The sequence below is a fragment of the Colius striatus genome, chromosome 1 (assembly GCF_028858725.1).
Source record: "Colius striatus isolate bColStr4 chromosome 1, bColStr4.1.hap1, whole genome shotgun sequence".
Classification (NCBI taxonomy): domain Eukaryota; kingdom Metazoa; phylum Chordata; class Aves; order Coliiformes; family Coliidae; genus Colius; species Colius striatus.
Window position 1 is genome coordinate 169,378,530 of NC_084759.1, and position 17,265 is coordinate 169,395,794.

The following is a 17,265-nucleotide window of genomic DNA, read 5'->3' on the forward strand; positions in this document are numbered from 1 at the left end:
TATTTTGAATGGGTAGGTAGAAGGTACTAGCCAAGCTACAGCGTCACATGTCAGCCTTCCTTTACAAAAATCTGAGCAGAGATATAAAGAGTGAATTCCATGCTATCTGTGCCCTGTTATTGTTCCTTATAAGCTAAGTCAAAGAGGAGGCAGAAGGAAGAGTTCTTTTGCTTTCTTTTGGACTGTAGCTTTGAACCCTTGACTTAATATATGAAAAAAATTACAGATGACCCACCTTATGTTTCCTGGAAAACAGTACTTCATGTTGTTTAGTTGCTCCATGTCTATTATTATCCTGACAATCTTCTGCAGTATCAGTAAAAAGTCAGTTCTCCTAATTTAGAGGCTTTCTATCTATTTCCATCCATGGTGACAGATGTGTTTAAACTGATTTGAAATATGAGTATAACTAAGTTGCTCCCTTTGCAGAGCTTAGTGACTGGGTTGATCACTGTCTTTTTGGGCTTTTCCGTTTGTTTGACTTTCGCCTGGAGCTCATTAAAAAACATGATGGCCCTGACCACACTTCCTAAGGAAAATGTGTTATCTCTTAGATCAAATGCTGTTTAGGGTTTTTCCATCTTCCACTGTGGCAGAATCTCTTTTATTTCCCTAGGGCCTAATAATAGAGTATTTAAAAAGAAAATCATTCTCATCCAGGTTTTTGGAAGTTAAAAACATAGTTCCTTGTGTCTGCAAGGGATGAAACTATGTCAAAATATCAGTGACAAGAAGATATAGTTAATATCATCGTGACTGTGAATGTCTGAGCTATGTATCTGTGGGTTACCAGAAACAAATGAGACCAAAGCAATCACCGGAGGAAAAGAGGATTAAAGTATTTCAAGCTCCTGTTTTATCATTACTGATACCTATGTCCCTGCTTCACAGTAGGGTTGTTTTTGCTGCTAAATAATGACAAAGAGCAGCTTATCTAATCTATGCAATTTAATTCTAAACTCTTCTGAATGAACAGATGGTTTATGTAGCTAAGTCTTGTTTAATGGGTGTATTGCTAATGACATTAGGTCAGTTCCCAGCTAAACATCTAATGCTAATCCTTGAAAAAACAAACCTATCAGATATATCTAGGCTTCACTGGAAAGCTACACAGTGATAGATCTCTATGCTAGCAGGGCAGTAGCTGTCAAAGAGCTTCTGACTTGGAGTAGAAAAATGCTTTGGTCTAGGCTTTGTCTTTATGACTTTGCAAACCGGGATTCAATGTTTAATCGCAATGGATAAAGCAGAGTAGAAGATATAAGGGTATCTGCAGACACTTTCAAAAAGCTGTGTAAGTGCTTTTCACCCACTTTCACAAACAATACTTGCAATAGAAGTTCTCATAGGTTTCCTAGGTTGCAAGGCACATTTTGAGAGTGGCACAACTTCAGCTCAGAAATCATTTTTTGCATTCTCAAGAGAGATAAGATGTGTTAAATAGACATTAACACAGGTTCCTCTGGAGTGATACTAAAGTGACAGGACATGCTGTCCTCTGGCCTTCTTCAATATGTTGCACACCATCAGTGTGGGGTTTGGTAGAAGAGGATCAGTACAAATTCTGAAAAGCTTTTGCTGTGAATTTCTGACACCTAAGTTCATGAACGGACAGAGAATCCTGGTATTACAGTATGTTCCGATGTCAATGACTTGGTAATTTTAAAGCAGACTTTTCAGAACATATGCTTTAGTGGCTTTGTAAGCCACATATTGCTTCAGCTTTATTCCAGAACAGGTGATGTTTCTTTGAAGATATTGAGGGCTATCCTTATCCTGAGGAGCATTTCACAGAATCACAGTATCAGAGAATATTAAGGGTTGGAAGAGACCTTAAAAGATCATCTAGTCCAATCCCTCTGCCAGAGCAGGACCACCTAGAGTAGGTCACACAGGAACTCATCCAGGTGGGTTTTGAATGTCTCCAGAGAAGGAGGCTCCACAGCCCATCTGGGCAGCCTGTTCCAGTGGTTCACCTCACAGTGAACACGTTTTTCCTTGTGTTTCTTCAGAACCTCTTATGTTCATGCTTGTACATGTTGTCCCTTGTCCTATAATTGAACATCATTGAGAAAAGCCTGGCTACATCCTCCAGCCTACTGTTACAAAAGGAGACTAGTAAAGTTATTCCATTTAACTGTCAGCTCCATGCAAAATGAGTAAGAGCTTTGAAGAACATCTGCTTTAAAACAAATTGAGGCTGCTGTAATTGAGACGTAACTGGATATATCACGAACATCTATTTTATTTTGTGGCATTTTCTCTCTTGGTTAAAATTCTTACTATTTTTTCTGCAAGTACTCTATTGGTATTTCCTTTTTCACAGTGTCTTTTGTAACAATTTTCCCTTCTATATTATTTACCCCCTTATTAATACAACTGCTGGTATTACAAATAATTACTGGCTCACAATGAGAACTGTTAAAATCCCTGTCGCCCACAAGTACTCATTGTGGTTTAAGTGGTAGGAGTATTTATCCTGTTGTGGGAAATGCCATGTAACATGACTTGTGGCTTACCTTCAAGGAATGAAAGCCACATTATAGCAATCTTATCCAGCATTTGTTATACTTTCCTTGCCTTTTCTACCAGGGATTTAAGGTTGGGGTTTGCTTTTTATTTCTGTAGGTTCTGTACAGATTAAAGGAGAAGATCCAGTTGTCACTGAGACAAGAGAAGGAAAAGGAAAAGAAGCAGGAGATCCACCTCTCACCCCTTCCCCTGCAGACATCTCAGTCTAAGACCACCAACAGCATGGTCCAGCCTGAACAGGCTCCAAAGGTTGTTAATGTTGTAGTGGACCCTCAAGGCCAATGTGTTCCTGAGCTCAAACCTCCTCTGTGTGCCAGTCCTTCTCCTTTCAGAATGAAACCTGTGGGGCTCCAAGAAAGGTAGGGTGGTGCCCAACCTGTTCAGGATTTATTCTGATTTGCTGCATGATCTCATATGTGTGTCTTCTGTCAGTGAATGAGGGACTTTGCCATATGGTCATCTGAGAAAAAGGATTGTGATGTGTTACTGTTTATCTCATAGATATTCCCTTCTTTCCTTCTTTTGCTTTTGAGCAAGGGTACAGAAGTTTGGGCTAAGATTAACTGCAGTATTGCAATTCCTTTTGCTAATTTGTTTCTTGCCCTTTCATCAATTACCCCAAAGAAATAATTTTTTTTTTCTCTTGATTTTTGCCTACTTTGCTGCTGGCGGAGGCTGGTTTTGTTTTGTCAGCAAAGGATGTTCTCGTTGTCAGGGAGTCCTTAACACATGGGAAACTTAGAAGAAATATTTACAGCAACTGAGTACGTTTACCAGTCTCATAGTGTGTTTCCATTATGACCTTTAGATAATTTTTCTTCTTAAATCCAGCTTTCCATGATGGTTAGGATACAGTCCAAGGTCTATAGGCTTACAAAAAGAGAAAGAAGTGATTAGTAATGAAATTGACCTTTGTGTGCAACTTCTCAGAAATACTTGGGCACCCAACCTTGCCACTCATCCTACCTTTGAAAAACTGGGCCAGTGCTCTTTTTATAAAACTAGTTATTCTTCCCACAGGAAAATGCACACTGACATCTGTCTCTCCTCTGTTAGAAACCTGTATAATTTCTTGCCTGATGGCTTCAGGCTGCTTTCATAAAGCATCAGTGCTCTGAATAACTAACGTAGCATGCAGCCGTGCAGTTGAATTCTACCCCAGCAAAGACAATAAATGAAAGAACAGACACAACGCACATATGATGGAAAAATCATAATGAAATGGAGAGTAAGTGAAGCCTTATCTGTGAGGACTCTTAATGTTGAGCAGCAATCTTGATTCAACTGGAACCACGGGATTTCAGTGACAGAGATTTTATCAATGGCTTTGTGATCCACAGACAGAGCTGAGGGAGGAGATTGATTCTTCCATGAGTAAAAGATGCTGAAAGGCAGAGCCGTCATAAAATATGTAGTGATAACACTGCAGCTGAAAAAAAATAATAGAGGAAGAAAGTAAATACATTTTGGTAGTTGCTCTCATTCCACAAGATCCTAAAATAAAGCACATGAGCATGGGGGTGGACACAGCTGGTGTATAATGCCTAGTACCTAAGGTAGCACATGTAATAGTTGAGAGGAATTGGTGTGAAGGAGTTTGTAGAGGGAGTTTATACTTCAAGACTGGAGAAGAAATTTTTCCCCTCAAACAAAGAAACTAAAAATGATTGATCTAGGATCTTAATTTCCACTGCTACAGATAGGAACTCCACATTTTATACTCTTAAACCGAATTTCATCCTTTGGAAGGATAAAGTTCTGAGTCAGATCTGTCAAAATGGAGAGCTGAGATACAAATAGGAAGCTAAACCTATTTTTTTATCACATAAACCAGGCATTTCAGCTTCTTACTGAAGAAAAAGAATTTTAAGTTACTGAGCACTTCAGTTCCTACTGCAAAAGAACACTAATAGGCCATTGTGAAAAAGTTAAAGCAGTTGTGACAACATCCCATTCTGCAGTTCTTTTTGTCGTGCTTAACACAATTACACTTTATCAGCCCAAGTCTACTTCTAAGAAATAGTGGTTTAAGTTTATTTCAAGCTCAGTGATATGAAGATCTAGGGATAGAAGGAGAGAACTTTAGGTAATAGATTGTCTTATTTTCCTCTGGGATAAGCAATTAGTAATAATATATTTCTTATTTATTTACTATATCCTGTACCATTCGCAAGTTTACACACGTTTTTACACATGGAAACATTGGAACCAAAAAGTTAAAATGCAGCAGCACATTCTGCCTCAGACATCATCTCATGACCCGTTATGTGGACAGTTTAAAATCCTTCCCCACCTTTCTGCCCCATAATAAGCTTGCTCTAGGCAACTTTGGGCCATCCTCATGACATATGGGAGTGGTGAACCTTACAGCCTGAGTCTCCACACTGCAAATAACACACTGTACACTGTCTACTCTTAGCCCTTTTTCCTTCAGCATGGAATGGGATCAAGCCTGAAGGTCCTTATCTGCTCATAGCCATAGCTTGTGAGCACTCATTCAGTGTTTGCTACCCTGGTTTCGGTTTCTACTAGAGGAAGAAGCTTTTGGCAGGCTAGTGTGGAAATGAGAACTCCTTGACAAACTTAACATTGAGATTCTATCCGTGAAATGATTTGACAGTGGTTCCTGAGCAGTATTTTACTATTATCCAAACTCCCTGGTTTGATTCTTTACCTGTGATCCAGTCATGAAATGCGTAGTGTGATCCAGACCAAACTGTACCTCTTCAAAAAGAAATCAGTGGACCATGGGCCAAACCAGGGAGTGAGCCAAGCACTGTGCCTAGCCATCTAGACAGCAAGTTTGTGACAGTATCCCTGAAGGATGGGGCAGGAAAGCTGGATGATGCCTGCCTCTGAAACTCTCCCTGCTCATCCTAGTAGGTGCTGCTTTGAGGAGCACATCTCAATGTAAAAATAGAGTGGAATTGAGTTTTCCTGAAGATCCACATCAGCATGTAGCCATCTGAACCTTTCCATTTTTAATTGGAATAGCTTAGCTGGTAGAGAGGCAGATGAACTGTTAATGGACAACTGTGCATAGATCAAAACGTTTCTGGGAGTTTGTCCTGTTTTTAAAATGTATTTTGTTTCTGAATACTAGAGCCAAGTCCACATACATCTTTTTTCTGCATGTCTGGAAAGGTTCTTACTCAGCCATTTCTATAACACACAGCTTCCCCAGCAGATTATGCAGCATTTGCACTGTCAAAGACGTAGAATGCCGCGGGTAATCTTTGTATGACACACATGTTCCCTAGTGTGTGGTGCTTCGCTGAATGCAGCTGTGAGAGACCTCAGGCACGAGGAGGGTGACAACCACAGCCAATGGGCAGCACTGCCACCCCCACAGCCTCTCCAGCCCTAGCATTCAGCCAGCCTGTGGTTTTGATTCTGTGACTCTTAGGTCACATGATCAGGATGGTAAGTGGCCCAGTGCCCTCAGGTGGTGAGTTATTTTCTTGGGTGCTGATCAGGGATGTGTGACCATGTGCAGCCTGTGCTTGGGGAACAGATAGAGCAGTGGTGGCCAATAGTGGAGGATGGTCTGATGGGTTTGGAGGTGAGAGGGCTGTTAGAACAAAGGGGCACTGACCTCTCTCTATTACAATTTATGATAGATGCTGGAGCAGGCAAAGGGCTGTCTTCAGAGCCTCCTGACATGTCCTGGATTGTGCAGTACAGAATGCTTTGAAGTTACTGTCTTCTGGTGTTTTCACAACTGCTGCTCCTTTGCAGCAAAGACCTTTTCCATTGGCAGCCCACACAGTGTGGTTACTGCCCAAAGAAGTGGGAGTGCTACCGTTCTCCTGTGGGTGTCTTCAGTGATGAACTGTCACAATATCACAGCGCCGATAACTGAATTTAGGATATAAATTATGCTTTTCTCTTCTGTAAGCATATCCATGAATAGTGCATCAGTGTTACTTTTTCCACTTTGGATTTTGTAGGTTTATATGAATAACATATACTTCTTTTCTTTCAGCAGAGTAAGGCTTCCTTTTATTCTGCTGGTTGGCCCAAAGCTTATGATATGAATGGTCCCAGCCAAAATCAGAATCTGTTGAAGTGGGAAGTGGTATTTTAAATTTAATTCTGTCATGTCAAGCGTTGAAAATTCTCAGTACAAGCAGTGAGTTGTTAAAACACAAGCATGATGGGGATATAAATATAAGTGGGTTACCACATCAACACAGTGTTCACTTGTTTTACAACTGGATTTACTTTTTCTCCAGCTACTGCTGCTGTTTTAAATCCAGTATTATTTGTGACTAGGACAAACACGTTTCAACTAAGTACTGCACAACATACTGTGTTGTTCAAATTATTTACTATTGTTCAAATTATTTACAATCTAATGTGCAAAAGTTCATGAAAGAAAAACATGTAGAAAACATTTCTACTGTGTGTATTAAAAACCACAAACAGTGCTTTGGAAAGTCTTTGGAAGGTTGATAATAAATTGGACATGAACCAGCAATGTGCCCTCATGGCCAAGGTGGCCAATGGCATCTGGGACGATGCATCAAGAAGAGTGTGGCCAGCAAGTCAAGGGAGGTTCTGCTCCTCCTCTACTCTGCCCTGGTGAGGCCTCATCTGGAGTCCTGTGTCCAGTTCTGGACTCCCCAGCTCAACAGGGACAGAGAACTTCTGGAGAGAGTCCAGTGCAGGGCCACCAAGATGATCATGGGACTGGAACATCTTCCTTATGAGGAAAGGCTGTGGGAACTGGGGCTGTTTAGTCTAGAGAAGAGAAGACTGAAGGGGGATCTCATCAATATTTACAAGTATATAAAGGGTGGGTGTCAGCAGGTTGGGGCATCCCTTTTTTCCATTGTAGCTAGCAACAGGACAAGAGGCAATGGGATGAAGCTGGAACACAAAAAGTTCTGTTTAAACATAAGAAAAAACTGTTTCACTGTGAGGGTGGCACAGTGGCACAGGCTGCCCAGGGAAGTTGTAGAGTCTCCTTCCTTGGAGGTCTTCAAGACCCACCTGGACACATTTCTATGTGACCTGATCTAGGTGGACCTGCTTCTGCGGAAGGGTTGAACTAGATCTCTAAAGGTCCCTTCCAACCCTTATCATTCCATGATTCTATCATTCTCAAGCATTTATATTCCATCCTAGCCACACAGACCTAAACGTGTGGCCGTTACATCTAAATAATTGGTGGGGAAAATCCCAGAACTAGGTTTTCTCAATCTGTTACATATTCATTGAAAATTATTCTGTATAAAAGGGAGGGTCCTTACACTCACATATCGAGATACTAGGGGCATGTAGGACTCTCATTCAGACCAAGCAACATTTTATATTGCTTCGTGCTATTTTTTTTTCTCTGCAAATCAACACAAGAGAGTGGAGAGTGTAACAGGAAAAAAAGAAAAAAAAAGGGCATGGCAAATAGAGCAAAAACCTGGCAGGTAAGTGAAATATTAAAATATTCTTAGAATATGAAATAAGAGAACTGAAGTGCTCCTGGGACACAGGAAAACAGAAGATGCTCTGTGAAAGGGAAACAATGCCATCATGAGAAAAACTGAAGGGGAGATTGCTGCTCATTGACATCCTTCAACATACACTATGCAACCAAGTCCACAGTCTCTAAAGAAAATCAGTAGGCATCAGAATATAAAATAGTGGGGAGGAAATAACCTAAATCGATATAAAGTATAACTTCACAGAATCTTAAGGGTTGGAAGAGACCTCGAAAGATGATGCAGTCCAACCCCCCTGCCAGAGCAGGACCTCCTAGAGCTCATCACACAGGAACTCGTCCAGGTGGGTTTTTAATGTCTGCAGAGAGGGAGACACAACAATGGATCTGAGCAGCCTGTTCCAGTGCTCCATCACCCTCACAGTGAAGAAATTCTTCCTTGTGTTTCTTTGGAACCTCTTGTGTTCCAGTTTACACTCATTGCCCCTTGTCCTATCATTGGCCATCATTGAAAAGAGCCTGGCTCCATCCTCCTGACACCCACCCTTTACATATAATCACTTTGACTGTCATGATCAAGTCTAAACAGTATGATCAATAATTTTATCCCAGATACTTGCTGAAATAATTCCACTGGTTGCATAGCCTTCTGTTGACTCACACACTCGTGAGCCATCCATAGGGCCTGAGCCTTTTCAACTGAATGCTTTATGTCTTGTAAGTCTCAACTTACTACAAACTTACTACAAACTTATTACAAACAGATAAAGCAGAATCCTGGCTTGAACCCTGATTGTGAGAACCCTGCATGGTGGTACTTTTCCCCACAAAGTAGACCAACACCATGAAAACTCTGTGCCAAGGTTAATAGACTGATAACAGTGAACTTTCTCTCAGCATCCTGGAGATGCCTGTAAATTCACAGCAGAATTATTTTACTCCAGTTCTAAGAAGTATTCAGTGGATGTAGCTCACTACAAGTATAATGGAATAAAAGTTACAGTAGTGTGCATTATAAAGCTGCTAAATGCTCACCTGTGTCCACTTCCTTATAAGAAGAATAGATATTCTGGTGGACAAGAAAGGCAATATATTTTAAAATATTTTTTTAAAAAATCAGATAACCCATAGCAATCTGTGAAACTCACTACCAAAATACAGAGTTTGAATCAGAAGTGTGTTAGTAAGAGGTCCTTGCACATGTAGTCACACAAATAATGAGAGCAACTATTGTTCTCTATTTATCTGCCTTTTGCATCCATCCTCAGAAACATCTTGTATTTGGCACCTTTACAGAGAAAATTGTGGATAGTTTGGGCTTCAAGTTTGGAGGTAGAAGGAAATTCCTACATTAATATTGATAACTATTACCTTTTATTAGTTATTCTGCATAGGCACACAAAAATTAAGCTATTGTTCTGGCCAGATTCTGTGCCCTGTCAATTGCTATCTGGGTGACAAATGCTGTGGATGACAAACACTAACTGTAATACCTATATTTCCTGATGTTAGAAAAGTATTATCCATTAAAATGAATCATTGCTTAACAATACTGTATACCAAATAAACCCTACAAAATACATGTTGGAAACAGGATAAAATACTTGATGCACTCTTTGCATCATTAATATAACAGCAGCTGCATCTCAGGATATCACTGTTCAACCAAATCTCTGCTCTAATCGATGAGAAAAAATTCCAACCATTCTCTCTGGTTCTGTTCTGATTTTTAGATCACAGAGCACAGTTGCTGCAAATATAATTACGGTGTTGCTGATCTGTTATCTTTATACAAAACCGTCCATGGTGAGTAACCATTTCAAGTAATGCTCAGAGTGTAGCACCTTGCAGTTGGACTACTGTAAACATGCCAGGTTTTGTAGTTTATGACACCAGCATGGGAATTTAATATATTTACAGGAAGGAGCCTTGAATTTCCTGGCTAAAATATACTAGCTTTGCATAGATTTGGAGGATAAATTTACCCTATTGTGTGGAGCTGAATATGCTTTCTGCGTTCTTAATTTAAAACCTAGGGATTGTTTTCAGGAAAATGTCAGTGTAATTGTTCAAAACACAGCTATGTGCCAACATGAAAGTACTAGCTGGAGAACAATTTTATGGTGATAGCCTATCAGAAAGAATTTGAAAAGCACTAGGGACCAGGAAACTGAGTTTGAGATGGGAGGCAGGAATTTTTGTGCTCCATTTCTGTCACTGACTCACTAGAGCATTTCAGACATGGCATATAAACCTCCTTCAGCCACGGTCCTAACCACTAGATTGAGACTGGCTGTCTGGCATGTCCCTCTGAAGAGATATAGCAAAGATGAGAACCTTAACCTGAAGTAAAAGTCCTACATGCTATTGTTTTTCCACATCATTTAAGAGTGAGAGAATGCAATTTTAAAAAACTCAAAACACAAATCCATCAACTTTCTGAAAGACCTAAAAATACATTTCTCTAATTTGGCAGACCTCTCAGATACACACTGTCCTGGACTGTAAGGTGCACTAATAAATTCAGTACACCCAGAAACATTTACTGCACTGAGGCCCTCTAGCAGAGATTAGTTTGTGTCCATACTGCCAAGCTCCATTTACCTCCAAAAGAGCTGAGGCTGGATGCAGACTGCCTGCTGGGAATGGTTTGTGCATGTAATGGTCCCCAAACTGTGACAGTGAATTGCTTTGGAGAGTTCTTGTTGGCAATGCCTAAAAACAAGCCAGGGCTGCAAGGCTGGAAACATAGCAATATCAATTACTGAGTTTCAGTGCCTGGGACTTTTTCCTGGCTGTGTTTAACTTCTTTTTCTACATGTAGCTTCCACATGAAAAAGTGCACAGCTAGTGTAGCAGCTGACTTGAAGGGAGCAGTCCTGATCGTGGGCAGCTACTTATGAGCTGTGCCTGGTAGTAACGCTCCTTTCAGCACAGGGGCTCCCTGCAGCCTGGCATTGTGGCTTCCCTCCTTTCAGGCCATCTCAACTAGATGGAAGGCCACACTGTGACAGCTGACACATGCCCTCTGGGTGACAGGGTAAGGGCAAGGGCTGAAAACCTGGGCTACCGAGGTGAGAGAAACTGGTCTAAGTAGTGAGGAACATGAAGTGGGACTCAGCTCTAAGGGTCTCCTGCTCAATGCCTGAGAGGTCTATTTTAGCATTTAGGATTCATGGCTAAAAAGATAATAATGTTTTACCTCCAACTTGCATTTGTGTAACATTTCTGTTAGCAGACGGTCACTCTGAAACTTTTTTTGCAAGCACTGGACCTCTGAGTTGCACTAATGTCTATTCTGTTCAACCCATTACAGTCTTTGCTTATCTGCAGTGTAGGAAGAGGGCAGGAATGTTAATTGTCTCCTTTCTCTGGAGGGGAAGTGAACTCAGGCACCAGCTTAACAAAGACCCTTTAAAAACCATATTTTAACCATTTGATTCCTGGCTGGTTGAGAAGGTGTTTTGGTTGTGGTTAGAGCTCTTTGAAGCAAGACTCTGTGGGAGTTATGATCTAAATAAATAGACACAAATAACTATGTACCATCACCAAAACTTACACCCACATTGTGCTTCCCTGCGTCTCTAGTACCTCTTGCCAATTACTTCAGATTAGCGTGGGTAGACAGTACGTTTCCGCTCCTAGCTCCATCTCTGCTTTAAATTGTCTCACATCCCTTTGGTTTGATTTTTTTTTTCATCTTGCAAAGAACTATAAACTCTTCAAAGCACATGACACTCATTTCTGGGAGTGGATAATTCAGGCAAATTAGCACACCCTTGTTTGGAGAAGTTATTCTTCGTTGTCCTCTCAAATGCTTGGGGAGCCCATGCCTGCCTTTGGTTTGCCTCTTCTGAGGTTTCATCGGGAACTTTATAATTTTATTGTATTCCCAGGTCTCTTATCTGGCGTTTATTCTTGTTACTCCAGTTGCTACTGGTTTTAGCTTGTACACAGGAAACCCCAGTGCCAATCAGTGTTGTTCCCAAGGTGACAGGAAACCCTGTTTGGTCGGATGTTGATTGTGCTTGTCTTTACTGCTCCACCCATCACATTTTCTTCCTTTTTGGCTTAGCTTAAGACAAGTTAATCAGTGGCTGCCATCTGGTAGACAGTTTTGGTGGTTTTGCAGTGATTCGTCCAGCTGATCTTTTGAAAAGTAACGCACAGCACAAGAAACCAAGGGGAAGTATCCGTCTTAGGATTTAAATGATTCTCGGGCCTAGGATCAGACAAGCTGTTGTTCCTCTGGGCACATGAATAATTTGTGTGAGTTGTGTGAGTAATCCCCTTGTCTTGTCCAGCAACAGGTTTAAGCGCAGCTCGGTCAGAGGATTGAAGTCCAACACAGCTTCCCAGTGACTGATTTCCTTAGCCCGTCTCTGCCTCTGCTTCAGTTCTGTGGTCAACAATCCCAGGCAAGGTTTCTGTGACTGCTTAACCAGCAGTCCTAATGTGCAGGTAAAGTGGGACATCTGGGAAAGAGAGGAGATGCACGTTAGCTGAACTTGAATGCTCCAAATATCTCTGTTCAGCCTGTAGCAAGTTGTGCCCATCAGTGGCATTTCCAAACACATATATCACCTTTTTCATGCCAGCAGGATGGAAACGCTGTGCTAAGGGACAAAGAGCAGAAGAGAACCAGTTTGTTGTGAGATTGGGTTGTAAGCAGGATTAGGTACATTGCACCTCATGAGTCCTTGAGGAGAACCCACAGGTACTGATTTCAGTAAACAACTGATCTAGAAGGGAGCATCTCTATCAGATGACAAGAAAGACTGATTTTTAAGTTTTGAGGGTTTTATAGAAGTCTCCTTGAATGCTCCTATTAATGTCTGAAAAGGGCCAATGCCTGAAATTAAAATGGAAATATTCACCTTTCCTCTTGTTTTGGAATGTATTTCTCACTGATCATGCCATTTCTTCTGTCTAACTGTCCTGCAGAGCAGCCTCAAGTGGAGTTTAGCTCAGCTTTCCTTAATTTAAAATGTCAGAAACTGACACAGAACACAGTTAAAAAAAGAAAAGAAAAACATCAAAGCACTTTCAAAACTGCAATAAGAAGTATCCAAGTATATCTTTGAATTGCAGGAAACTGGACAGTACTAACTAAGCATCTAGCTTATATTATAGCTGTCAGTTAACATCCCAGACTGAGAATCTCTTCTTTCAATGCAATCATAATTTGCTTTATTTCTGTGCATTGTCAGGAGAACACTTACAAATTATGACAGTCAATTAATTATAATACTTTTTGGAAAAAGACAATTCTGGAAAATCAGCAGAGATCTCTTACACAGTCAGAGCTAGTACGTACAGAAAGCTTAACATTACTAGCTGGCAGAAATGTCCTTTGTTTGCAAATACACTTTTGCAAGAATCATAGAATAGTTTGGATTAGAAGAGACTTTAAAGATCAAATAGTCTAACCCCCTGCCATAGGCAGGGACACCTTCCCCTAGCCCAGGTTCCTCAAAACCCCATCCAACCTGGCCTTGAACACTTCCAGGGATGAAGCAGCCGCAACCTGTCTAGGCAAACTGTTCCAGTGCCTCACCATTCTCACAATGAACTTGTTCCTAATATCTAAATCTACCCTCTTTCCATTTTAAGCCATTACCCCTTATCCTGTGACTATATGGCCTTGGAAAAAGTCTCTCGCCAGCTTTCTTGTAGGCCTCTTTAAGTACTGGAAGACTGCTTTAAGTTCTCCACCTGGAGCCTTCTCTTCTCCAGCTGAACAACCCCAACTCTCAGTTCAGTGATAGTCTGGTGACCCTCCCTCTGGACTCACTCCAATAGGTCCATGTCCTAAGCTGGAGGCCTCAGAGCTGAGCACAGTATTGCAGGTGGGGTATCACAAAAGTGGAATAGAGGGGAAAAATCACCTCTTTCAACTTCTTGGCCACGCTTCTTTTGATGCAGCCCAGAATATGGCCAGTTTTCTGGGCTGCAAGCACACATTGCCAGTCTATGTTTTTAGTCAGCCAATACACCCAAGTCCTTCCCTAGAAGAGTGCTTTCAATCTGCTCGTCACCCAGCCTCTGTTTGTATTTGGAATTTCCCCGACCCATGTGCAGGACCTTGCACGTGATCTTGTTGAACTTCTTGAGGTTTGCACAGGCCCAGCTCTCAAGCCTTTCAGGCATCTTTTTCCCTCCCATGTGTTGACCGTGCCACATGGCTCAGTGTTGTCAGGAAACGTGCTGAGAGTGAACTCAATCCATGTTGCCAACAAAGATGTTGAACAGTGCCAGTCCCAATACTGACCTCTGAGGAACACCACTTGTCACTACTCTCCATTTAGACATTGCATCATTCCTCAAAGAATGCTGCATGTAAATCTGTGAGTCAGATCATGTCTCAGCTCTTGTGGGAAATTCTCTTTAGCATTATTTTATTAATACAATACCTGAGGTCCTCAACCATAGGTCAGGATTCTTCCAGATGAGTCTCTGCATATGCATGAAAATGAAATTATCCTCTATCCAAAAAGCTTACAATCTAAACATTAGACATGGTAGTCTAATGAGAATGCCTAGTGTATGCTATTCAGCCCAAGAAATACTGTCCAGAGGCCATAGCTGATTTCATACAACACTGACATTTCAGCCAAGTTCTTGCTAGAGTTGTTTGTCCGCTTTGATACATCACATTCAAGATGATGCGTTAGTTTGGTTTGGCTTAGAACCTTAGCTGAGTATGGTCAAGGTGGTTCTGGAACTCTTTTGTGATTTTCATACTAAGGCACGGGAGACATTAATTGGTAAAGTTACTGATTCAAGGTGATACTGTAAATCAGACCCTTGAACTCTCAATTCAGTTGTCTAATCAGGAGAGTCTGTAAGAAGCTACAAGGGTGATATTTCTTTCTGGGATAGGGACTTCCCTTATGTTCCCTATCAAAGAATATACTTTTCATGTTTAACAAACAGAGTGTATTGTTGTTATTAATTTATGGTAGCTATAATTATCTCTGTTATGTTAATACTATTATTTGATAACAGGAGCAAAACAGAACACAGTGACTTCAAATGACTGCTCAAATATGCGATAGGCATCAGAAAGGGAAGTGCTGTATATAATTCCCACACAGAAAAATGTCGTTAAGTACAATGTTTCTCTAGGGAACTTGGTCCCGGTGCTTGAGGATGACCAATAGCAGCTCCCTGTAAAAACCATGCTGCCAGTGAGAGATGGGGCCAGTGCCGGGCAGGAGACAGCTGGGCCTGCTCCTCTGCCAGGGCTGGTGCTTCCACTTCCCACCATCCCTCTGGCAGATGCATCTTCTGTCTGTGAGTTGTCTCAAGTCCTTCCTGAGCTGTAGTAAATTCCACCGGAGAACTGCTGCATAGTCCAGAGGCTTTCAGTTCGTTTCCCTGGATCTGATAGTGGACATAGTGATACAGCCTTGCCACAAATGAAGGAAAACAATCAGAACGAGAGGAAAGTACACAACAGCTAATAAATCCAATGTGCATGATCTTGTTTCACTTCAGACTCTATCTGGTTTGTTTTGCCTCAATAGATTTATAGAGGTATCTGGGAAGAGAATTTGGCCCACAGGGCACAATGATGAATAGATTTGTGAAAGAAAGTGGCGTTGTGTAAAGCAGAAAGATGGTATTGTAATTATTCCCAAAGGTAATCCCCTGACTACAGAGAATGCATTTGCAATTTACTGATAAGAACAGAATAAATGGTTTCTGGTTCATCATGAGGATTTTCCCAAATGTAGATGGCCTCAATATCCGTCTAGTCCCTATGTCTAGTTCTCTGTTGCCTGGCTCTCAGCTACAGAGTTTATTGTCCTCAGACAGTGTGGAGGTCATAAGGTGGGCTAAGCAGGCTGTCCAAAGGAAAAATTGCAGAAGAGAAGACACCAGACACAAAGATGTGGAGACAGCCTTTGGTTCAGGATATTCCTAAACTTCAGATTGCCAAAAGCAGAAAGGCATCCTAGAAACAAGTAACGGTGTTAAGTAATCAGTAATTCCTGCTTGCTTTTTTCTTGCATTCTTTTCCTAAATTTTCTCTTGCTGGCCTTTGTTGAAAACAGGATACTGGTCAACCTTTGATCCTACAAAGTACATTAAATTTATACTCATGTTTCTACATCGCTCCTATCAATGTGTTACCCTAACCCACATTACCTCATTAGCTGTATGGTGCTCTGTCTGTTGTACTAAGATAGATAGGGTGGAGGTTGGATTGAGAAGGAGCCTGGTTTATCTTTCAGATATGACTTCTTCTCCTTTCTCTTTATTTCAAAATGCAAGGTGTATTTCCCTCTACTATTCAAATTCACAGACGAGAATTTAAATCAAGAAATTGAAGTTTCTTAATGCTGTGAATCCTCTGTTAGTACAGAACTATGAATCTGAAGCCACTATAATTATTTCACTCTGGCATTTCCTGTCTGTACTGACTCCTTGATGATGTGTATGAGTGAGAATGGATCCAGAAAGCCTTCGCTCTGGCACATGCCTTTGTCTCTGGGTACAGGTACAGATGCATTTCCCTTCTCTAAAGCCCAGCCTATGCACTTCTGTACAGGAACGTCTCTGATGAAAGTAGGCAGTGACTAGAGCCATAGCCTTCCTAGGCACCTGCCGAGCTCTACATCACTTACCTGTCTGTTCCTCATCAGCTGCTCAGCCCTAAATGTGACTGTACAGCTTGGCAATACCTCTTGTAATAGGCTATCTAATGTCTTGAGTGCAAGATAAAGTACACCTTGGTATGCAGGCCTTTACAGCTGTCTTTTAAAAGCATTCAAGCATTGCTCCATTTGAAATTGCAAGCCTAAATGGATTTCCTAAACTTCATTTCCAAAGGCAATCCAGACACTTTGCACACTAATATACCTGTTTGAACAAGCTTTCCCATAGAAAACAAGTCTGGAAAGACAGATTACTAAAGTGAACGAAAAAAGTAAAGCTGGGAAGAGAGGAAGATTTCTATACCTAGAGTAATTAAGCACATAAGTCACGCTGGAAATGGGACTGCACCTTCCAAAGTGCATGAGAGAAAAGGATCCTTGGTCTGTATAGGTAGCCTTAGACGCTTTGTCCACTGTGTGACATAGTGGAGCAGTTTCACCAGCTCCCTGTGGAAATGTCCATAGATGGCGCAGTTCCATTGAGCAACGGTGTCAGCCTGGAGGCTTTACATTCTTCAGGAACTGCTGCTGTTCAGTAATTTCTTCAAAGCCCACTAACAATTCATTTGTCTGCTTAGAAATCTTCTGTGTGACACTTGCAGTAGTTTAAAGATAATGAAGACCAAGTCA

The 17,265-nt window shown here is 41.2% G+C and overlaps 1 protein-coding gene across 1 annotated transcript in view; it reads left to right on the plus strand.

Annotated features, from left to right (window-relative positions):
* Positions 1-17,265, plus strand: part of PTPRR (protein tyrosine phosphatase receptor type R) — a 133,619-nt gene that overhangs the window by 73,559 nt on the left and 42,795 nt on the right. The window contains exon 5 of the mRNA XM_010202606.2: positions 2,629-2,891. Coding sequence (XP_010200908.2) covers positions 2,629-2,891 — 263 coding nt within the window. The remainder of the gene's footprint in view (positions 1-2,628; positions 2,892-17,265) is intronic.